General features: G+C 45.1%; 1 protein-coding gene across 6 annotated transcripts in view; it reads left to right on the top strand.

Moving 5' to 3' along the window:
* Nucleotides 1-904: 904 nt before the first annotated feature.
* Nucleotides 905-9,166, top strand: part of ADNP2 (ADNP homeobox 2) — a 32,852-nt gene continuing 24,590 nt past the window's right edge. Inside the window, exons 1-2 of one of the 6 annotated variants that reach the window (XM_086372499.1) lie at nucleotides 1,172-1,309; nucleotides 5,405-5,606. In XM_086372499.1, the coding sequence (XP_086228625.1) occupies nucleotides 5,605-5,606 (2 nt within the window). In that variant the 5' untranslated portion in view covers nucleotides 1,172-1,309; nucleotides 5,405-5,604. Of the gene's footprint in view, nucleotides 1,115-1,171; nucleotides 1,310-1,438; nucleotides 1,487-1,609; nucleotides 2,201-5,404; nucleotides 5,607-5,655; nucleotides 5,778-9,166 lie in introns of those variants that run through there. The other 5 variants (XM_086372503.1, XM_086372501.1, XM_086372504.1 and 2 more) reach the window with 5 other exon arrangements.

The following is a 9,166-nucleotide window of genomic DNA, read 5'->3' as shown; positions in this document are numbered from 1 at the left end:
TGCCGGGCAGGGCAAACAAGGCCCAGGAATGAAGGGACTGGTCCTGAGCGTGAACCCACACATACTCTGATCAGGATGGTGCTGAGGAAAAGGTGTGCACGTGGGGCCGGAGGAGATAGATGGAGACCATTTCTGATGGTCTTGGTGTTCTGGAAGAAGTAGACATGGTCTTGTGCTGAAAAGTAAGTCGAGGAGGGGCAAGTAATGGCTCGGCAGCTTCAAAGAAGGGAGAAAAAGGCTGGAGTAGTCACTGAGGAGGGATAAATTAAAATAGTTGTTTGTCTACACAGCAGGCCTCCCCGTTAAACTGCAAGTTCCCTGAGGGCAATGCGGTTCTATTCTTACCCCTTGGGCACTTTACTCAACAGTTGAAGACCCATAGGCATTTTGAAAGCTCCATTCACCCTATGGTACATTCATTTTGAGAAATATATTATCCCTTCACATTTTTTTTTACAAAGCTGGGCAAAAGTGAACTTTTAAGCCATTTAAGAATTTTTATAAATGTATACAATTAACTTTTTTCCTACACGGCACGTAGTAGCTCTAACTTAAAAATCCGAATTCTCAAGAAAAAGTGTGAAATTAATTTTCTCAGGATATAATTACGAAGTCAGGAGACCCTATCCAGTCAGTTCACCAAGATATATCAAGAGCATCCTTGTCAAAGTTCTGATAGTTCAAGTTCTATCCTCCAATGATAGGGCAGGATTCCCCTCACAGCTGGTTTCCCATTGGCTCTGAGATGTGGGCGGGGCCACCTATTCCTGCTACTGCCTCTAGCTCCACCCCACCTCATGCAAATGAAGCCAAAGCTCTAGGGAACCCACGTGATTGGTCACGTGACGAACGACGCACAGGCCCCGCCCCCTCTAGTGACGCCATCGCCTCAAACTCTCACGAGAGTTTGTAGATGTGAAAAGCTAGCAGGCCAGTTCACTGTGGCAAGAGTGGGGTCAGGGGAGGGGGCTTCAACACAAAACCCCATTCCCACTGCTGAGCCTCCAGTTCAGCTTAAGGCAGGGGCCCAAAGGGGCCTGTGGGTCAGTGCCCAGTAGGGGGTCCCATGCATGCTCTTCTCCCATTGGTTGACTGCATCGGCATGCAAATGAGGGTGCGCGTCACTTCCGGAGGCCAATCGAGCGCCATTTTCTCTTTCTGGCCGAGCTGGGAGGAGGGGACGGGGTCGCGCGGGGTGGCGCGCGCCGAGCGGGGGTCCCGCCGCGCGGGGCGGAGGCGGGCGGGCGCGGGGCCCCAGCGGGCGCGGCCAGACGTGCGAGGGACGAGGCGGCGCTGCGGGCGCCCAGCGGTAGGTAACCCCGGCCCTGCCCGCGGCGACGCCCCTGGCCCGGCCTGCGAAGTCCCGGCGGCGGCCCCGCCCCACCCCGCCCACACCCGGCGGCCCGTGGCCGCCTCCCGAATCCCGCGACGTTCTGCCAGCGCGGGGCTCGTGGCCCGAAGGGCGCCCGTCGTCCCTCCGCGTCACGTGGGCCGGGGTCGAGGGGGGCGGGGATGGGGCCCGGGAGGCGGGGCGGGGGACGGCATCAGGGCGAGGGGAACGCGGGGACAGGGCGGCGGCCGGGGAGGGCCGGGGAAGGGGGCGGGCTGGGAGCCGGAGGGCCGCCCGGAGCGAGCGCGGACGCGGGCCGGGCAGAGCAGAGGCGGGCTCGGCTGCCTGCGTTGTGGCGGGTTTTCTCTTGAGCGCACAGCTGAGAGGAGCCCCAATTCCTTCACCCTGGAGTTCTCGGTGTGAATACTGATGACGTGCAGATGTTGACATTACAGTTGAACTTTTCACATGCCGCCGCTCACCGCGCTTACGTAGAGCGCGCAGAATTTCTCCTGACTCTTGGCTTGGGAAGGTCGAAAATAGTAGCCGCCAGTTTTAACTGAACAGTAGCTAAATAACTAAATGTTTTAAGTATTTTCTTTGAATTTGAATGGGAGGCTTGCCGGAATGCTCTTAAAACTTTATAATTGAATGGAATGGGGTAATGGCAGCCTCTTGAGACTTGGAGGACTCTTGTGTGTGGTGATTTATGATGCAAATGGGCAAGTGCTTGAGGGCACCAGCCAGCCCCGCAGGGCTCAGCACGCACGTGGGACCGGGAGTCGGGAGGAGCGCTCTGGAGGAGAGGACCACGTAAAAAGTGCGAGTTGAGGAAAGCGCGTGTTCGGCTTTGGTTGGAAGTCAAGTAATGTATGTGTAACTTGTTTAGACATACATGTTTACAAATATGTGTAACTTGTTATTGGGGATGTAGCCATGTTATGAACGGACTTTGATATTCTAGTTGTAATTGGGAGTTTGTTGAGACAGTGGTATTTAGACATGGAAGTGACCGATCTGTGTGTCCTAAGGGTACAGATGCTAGTCTGGAGGGGGACTGGAGTTGGGAGGAGATAGGCTCACTCGTCTGACTGAGCAGTGGTAAGGATGTGAGAGCTGGTTTTAGGTTAGGAATTGAAGATTGGTGTCGGAAGAGGATGGGGAAGGAAATGGCAACTTACTCCCGTATTGCCTGAGGAATTCCATGGACAGAGAAGCCTGGTGGGCTGTAGTCCGTGGGGTTGCAAAGAGGCAGACACGACTGAGCAACTCACACACACACACACAGAATTCTTGTAACCACTCTGCCTTACTCTCCCGTAATGAGTGAGTGAAAGTCGTGTCCGACTCTGTAACGCCATGGACTCTAGCCCGCCAGGCTCCTCTGTCCATGGAATTCTCCAGGCAAGAATACTGGAGTGGGTAGCCATTCCCTTCTCTCGGGTATCTTCCTGACCCGGGGATGGAACCCAGATTCTTTACCATGTGAGCTACCAGGGAAGATATCTATCTATCTGAAGATATCTGGGACACCTTTTTAATTTGATCCAAGTTTGCAATATGTTCCTGGTGAATTTATGGTCGTAGTCACTTTGAGTGGTCACACCCCAATATTCTGCTGTGGCTGCCACACCGGTTATCACAGACCTGTTGGCAGTGTGTTACAAGGAGGTCATTGAATCATGAGGACTTGCTGAAGGAGTCTGTCTGAGAAGGGATCTTCTGTGTTTAAACCCAGACCTTTGATTCTTGCTTTCATGTATAGATATCATGTGTTTTTAAAGTTACTTAAAAAGAAACAACTAAACCCTGTATTTGAGTAGTTTCAGCATTTCATTTATATTTTTTGGAGCTTGTTGTTCAGTCATTAAGTCATGTCTGACTCTGCCAACACCGCGCCCCCACCCCAGCACCAGGACTGCAGGATTCCAGTCTCCTCTGTCCTCCACTGTCTCCAAGAGATTGCTCAGATTCAGTCCATTGAGTCAGTGATGCTATCTATAACCATCTCATTCTCTGTCACCCTCTTCTTTTGCATTCAGTCTTTCTGTAGCATCAGTGTTTTATCCAGTGAGTCAGCTCTTAACATCAGGTGGCCAAAGTATTGGAGCTTCAGCATCAGTCCTTCTGGTGCATATTCAGGGTTGATTTCCTTTAGGATGGACCGGTTTGATCTCTCAGTCCAAGGGACTCTCTTCTCCAGCACCACAATTCAAAAGCATCAATTTTTTGGTGCTCAGCTTTCTTTATGGTCCAGCTCTCACATCTGTACATGACTACTGGAAAAACAGTAGCTTTGACTATACAGACCTTTGTCGGCAAAGTGATGTCTTTACTTTTTAATACTGTCTAGGTTTGTCATAGGTTTCCTTCCAAGGAGCAAGCGTCTTTTAATTTCATGGCTGCAGTCACTGTCAGCAGTGATTTTGGAGCTGAAGAAAATAAAATCTATGACTGCTTCCACTGGATGCCATGATCCTAGTGTTTTGGATGTTGCATTTTAAGTTTTTGGAGTTAGATAATAGCAAACTCACAGTCTTATGTTCTAAGTGCTTTTCTTACATTAAATGAATTTTCTTCCTCAAAACTACTTCTCAGAGTCGGTTGTGCAGTCCCTGTTGTACAGAAAAAACAGGCCCTTGGATTAAGTAACTTGCTAAAGATCACACAACTAGGAGTTAACTGTGGAGTTTACTTGAACTCAGGCAGTGTAGCTCCAGAGTCTTGCTTGTGAGATCATTGTTCTGGATTGTTTTGCAAGTGAAATCATTACAGAACTTAGATTTCACAGGAACTTACAAGAAAGTTCTATGACTTAAAAAATTACTGTTTATTACCAGAATGACATTTTTTTACAGTGTATTTTTTGATAATGGGGTATTCTTATATGATCGTGATACTAAAAAGCAACAAAAACCCTTTAAGTGCCTCTTTGGAAAATAGTATTTTCTTTTGCTGCTGCTGCTAAGTCACTTCAGTCGTGTCCTACTCTGTGCGACCCCATAGACGGCAGCCCACCAGGCTCCCCCGTCCCTGGGATTCTCCAGGCAAGAACACTGGAGTGGGTTGCCATTTCCTTCTCCAATGCATGAAAGTGAAAAGTGAAAGTGAAGTCGCTCAGTCGTGTCCAACTTTTAGTGACCCCATGGACTGCGGCCTACCAGGCTGCACCATCCGTGGGATTTTCCAGGCAAGAGTACTGGAGTGGGGTGCAATTGCCTTCTCCGATTTTCTTTTGCACTTTAATGCGATTTTTGGTAAATTCATGTCTACCACACACTGTGAAATTAAAGGTAATTTACTGTGGGACTTTCCTGATGATAGAGTAGATAAGAATCTGCCTGCCAGTGCAGGGAACACAGGTTCGATCCCTGATCCAGGAAGATTCCAGAAGCTGCTGTGCGGCTAATATGCCCATGAGCCACAGCTGCTGAACCTGCATGGTGCAGCTGCATGCTGCAGCTACTGAAGCCTGTGCACCTAGAGCCCGTGCTCTGCAACAAGAGAAACCCCGCTCCTTGCAACTAGAGAAAGCATGTGTGCAGCAGCAAGCACCGAACACAGCTGAAAATAATAGTAAAAGACAAAAGAAAAGAATAATTTACTGTAAACTAAACGTGGTAGATAGTACAGCTGCATTAGCCTGCTGTTTCCTAATGGTGAAAATACAGATTTAATTGAGTACTAAGAATATATAGAGAATAGCATCAGTAAAGGATCTATAGATATGGAAGCATTAAGCAACTTCTTTTCCAGTTAATTAATTAATCTACTCAGCCTTTTGTGTAGAATCTTGCATCTCTTAGAGAATGGATAAAATATGGTAAAAGTCAGCTTTTCCCCCCAAAGTGATTGGCAACAGTAGACCAAGGATCTTGACAGAACTTCTGTGATTTACCTTTTATTTTATTATGTTTACTTGGTTTCCCTAAAACAGTAAATGCTATAAACAGGAAACTTTTTCTTTAAATTAAGAATGGACCTGTGTACTTGTTTTGAGGGAGGGAACCACAGTAACAATGATGAGGGAATGGGAGCGTGTACAGTTGAGAATAAAAAGCTCCTATTCTGCAGGTTCACGAAGACTTTGGCCCTTCTCCCAAGCCTTGAACAAGTACCTGCAGAGCCCTTTAAAACTTGCCTGATCACTGGAAGCCTCTTCAGCGCCTTCCTCCTGAGAGTTGGCCTGTCAGGAGCAGCTTGGGAACCATCCTGTGAAATGTGGCCAATCCCTGTACTACTGTTTCTCAACTGTGATAAGATCAGCACTTGCTATGTAAGGCCAGATTTCTTTGCAAGCAATACATTTAGCTTCTTTGTTTTAGATATAGGTGGATGATGGTCTTAACCTTGGGCAGTCCTATTTATCAGCCAGCTTTTGGGAAAGAAGTGCTCCGGGAACTCTAAGGAGGACAGACCAGCACATCTGGTGGAGTGAGTGGAAAAGGTGAAGGGAAGTTTCTGTTGAGGCTGCTCTGGCCAGAGAAGCCAGTCTGGGCTTGAAAGTGACGCTGTGCTTAATTTTTAAGAATGCTCCCACAAGGTTCTTGACAACTTGCCTTTTAAATTATGCTTTTGAAGCCTAGAACCCAGTTTTGTGCATTTTATTGTTAATGATTTTTATTATTTTAAAACTTGACTTGCTATGATTTTTTGTATCTTCTGGTTCTAAAATGCTAAATGATCCTTCAAACTCGCTTTTTACTGAACCTGAAATATAATTTTTACATAGGTAACTTGTCTGAAAAATGTACCCATTCCAAATTGGCTTCTCGATACTTCATATTTTCTTATTACCCGGGAAAAAGTTCTTTCCACTGTTAGCTCTAATGCCCCTTTCATGTCTCGTTTTATTCCAGTCCATGTTTTCAGTTTTACTTACCTTTTGCCAAATACATTCAGATACTCCTTTACCTCAGTGATTTTTTGATGCTGATTTATTTACTTAGAATGTCTTGAACTCCAACTCACCAATCCTCTACAGCCTGTCCATTTTGAACCTCTGTGATAGGCCCAGATGTTCAGAGAAACATGATTCCTGCCCTGAAGATGTTTAGTTCAAAAGGGAAAATAGGTATATAAGGAAATAATTACAACGTAGTGAGGTGAGTGCAATGAAATAAGTATAAACTGGCCATTCTGGGAGTTCTTAGAAGGGGTTCCAAGCTTATCCTTGAGGGAGGAGGAGTTGTAAAGGGTTTAGAAGTGGAATTTCCAACTCAGAGAAATTGTTTAAAAATCTTGGGAGATACTGCCAGTCGATGTGTAAACATGGAGAAATTAATGTTTTTCTACTTAACCTCACTACCAGTCAGTTCATTTCAGTTCAGTTCAGTCGCTCAGTCATGTCTGACATTTTGTACCCCAGTGGACTGTAGCACACCAAGCTTCCCTGTCCATCGCCAACTCCCGGAGCTTGCTCAAACTCATGTCCATCGAGTCGGTGATGCCACTACCAGTGGATATTATCAGTCTTTAAATTATTGTTTTGATAATTTGAAAATTGGCATTATTTTACCTGACATTTCTTTAACTCAAATTTAACTGATTTTGTTTGTAGTTTTTATAGTTTGTGCATTAAAACCTTTTTTGAAATAGTTTCAGATTTATAGAAAGTTGCCGGTGTACAAAGAACTTCCCCTGAATCATTTGAAGCTAAGTTGCCAGAAAAGATGCCAGATGACTCCAGTATTGTCCATTTCCTACAATAAGGACATTCTACATACCCGGAACCATCAAAATCCATTCTACATACCCACAACCATCAAAATCAGAAAATCAATGCATTGTTAGCATCTGATTCTCAGCCCACATTGAAGTTTTGCCAGTTGTTCCAGAAACATTATTTATAGTAAAGAATCTAGTTAGAATTACACATTGTATTTAATTTTCTTTAGTCTCTCACAATCTGAAACAGTTCCTTAGTTTTTCCTTGCACCTTCTTTGTCTAAGTATTGTTATTGTTCATTTACTAAGTAGTGGCCAACTCTTTTCGACCTCATGGTCTGCAGCACACCAGGCTTCCCTGTCCTACACTATGTCCCAGAGTTTGCTCAAACTCATGTCCATTGAGTCAGTGATGCCATCCCACCATCTCAGCCTCTGTCGTCTCTTTCTCCTCCTGCCTTCAGTCTTTCCCAGCATCAGGGTCTTTTCCAGTGAGTCAGCTCTTCACATCAGGTGGCCAAAGTATTGGAGTTTCAGCTTCAACATCAGTCCTTCCAATTCAGTGTTGATTTCCTTTAAGATTGACTGGTTTGATCTCCTTGCTGTCGAAGGGATTCTCAACAGTCTTTTCCTATAGTTGAAAAGCATCAGTTCTTCGGTGCTCAGCTGTTTTTCTGGTCCAAGTCTCGTATCCATACATGACTACTGGAAAAACCATAGCTTTGACTATGGACCTTTGTCGTCAAGTGATGTCTCTGCTTTTTAATGTGCTGTCTAGGTTTGTCATAGCTTTCCTTCCAAGGAGCAAGTGTCTTAATTTCGTGGCTGCAGTCACTGTCCACGGTGATTTTGGAGCCCAAGAAAATAAAATCTGCAGCTATTTCCACTTTTCCCCCATCTATTTACCATGAAGTGATGGGACCAGATGCCATGGTCTTAGTTTTTTGAACATTGAGTTTTAAGCCAGCTTTTTCACTTTTCCGCTTTCACTCTCAACAAGAGGCTCTTTAGTTGCTCTTCCCTTTCTGTCATTAGAGTGGTATCATCTGCATATATGAAGTTATGATATTTCTCCCTGCAATCTGGATTCCGGCTTGTGAGTCATCCAGCCTGGCATTTCCCATGATGTACTCTGTTCGTTGGAAGGATTGCTGCTGAAAGCTGAAGCTCAAATACTTTGGCCTCCTCCTTTGAAGAGCCGACTCATTGGAAACAACCCTGATGCTGGGTTGTTTGATTGAGATTGAGGGCAAGAGGAGAAGGGGATGACAGAGGATGAGATGGTTGGATGGCATCACTGACTCAGTGGACATGAGTTTGAGTAAACTCTGTGAGATAGTGAAAGACAGGGAATCCTGGTGTGCTGCAGACAGTGGGGTCGCAAAGAGTCAGACATGACTTAGGGACTGAACAACAACAACTCTGCATATAAGTTATATAAGCAGGGTGATGATACACAGCCTTGTTGTACTCCTTTCCCAAGAACCAGCACATTTTTCCATGTCCAGTTCTAACTGTTGCTTCTTGTCCTGCATACAGACTTCTCAGCAGACAGGTAAAGTAGTCTGGTGTTCCCATGTCTTTAAGAAGTATAATTAGTTGATTTTTAGTAAATTTATAGAATTGTGCAACCAACAACACAATCTAGTATTAGAACATTTCCAGCACTTTCCCCAAAAACCTGTCCATGTGCGGTTACCCACAGCTGACCACTAATCTACCTTCTATATCTGTAGATTTCTCCTGGGCGTTTCATATAAATGGAGTCAGACAATATGAGGACCTTGCATCTGTGTTCTTTGACTTAGCATCATGTTTTTGAGATACTGATTCTTGCTGTTGTGTGCATCAGTGCCTAGTTATATTTATTGTAGTGTTTTGTGGTATGAATATGTCATGTTTTGCTCATGTGTTCACCATTTGATGGACACTTGGATTGTTTCCACAGTTTGGCTATTATGAATGGTGCTCTTGTATCATCTGGATACTTCTGAAGTTTACAGGGAATTTTGTCTCTTAATTGGATGTCTTCCAGACTTCTGTGAATTACTGTTTTCCCCTTGGTTATTAATGAGTATTTTGTGGGGAGGTGCTTGGAAATGATATAAAATACCCTGTTCTTGACTAAACTTTAAATTTAATTATTTTTGTTATCATGAACTTGAGTTT

Source organism: Bos grunniens, chromosome 24 (genome assembly GCF_055505025.1).
Source record: "Bos grunniens cultivar Pamir isolate PY7600 chromosome 24, Bosgru_T2T1.0, whole genome shotgun sequence".
NCBI lineage: Eukaryota > Metazoa > Chordata > Mammalia > Artiodactyla > Bovidae > Bos > Bos grunniens.
The sequence above is the reverse complement of the archived record's forward strand: the minus strand, read 5'-3'. Positions and strand labels throughout refer to the sequence as shown.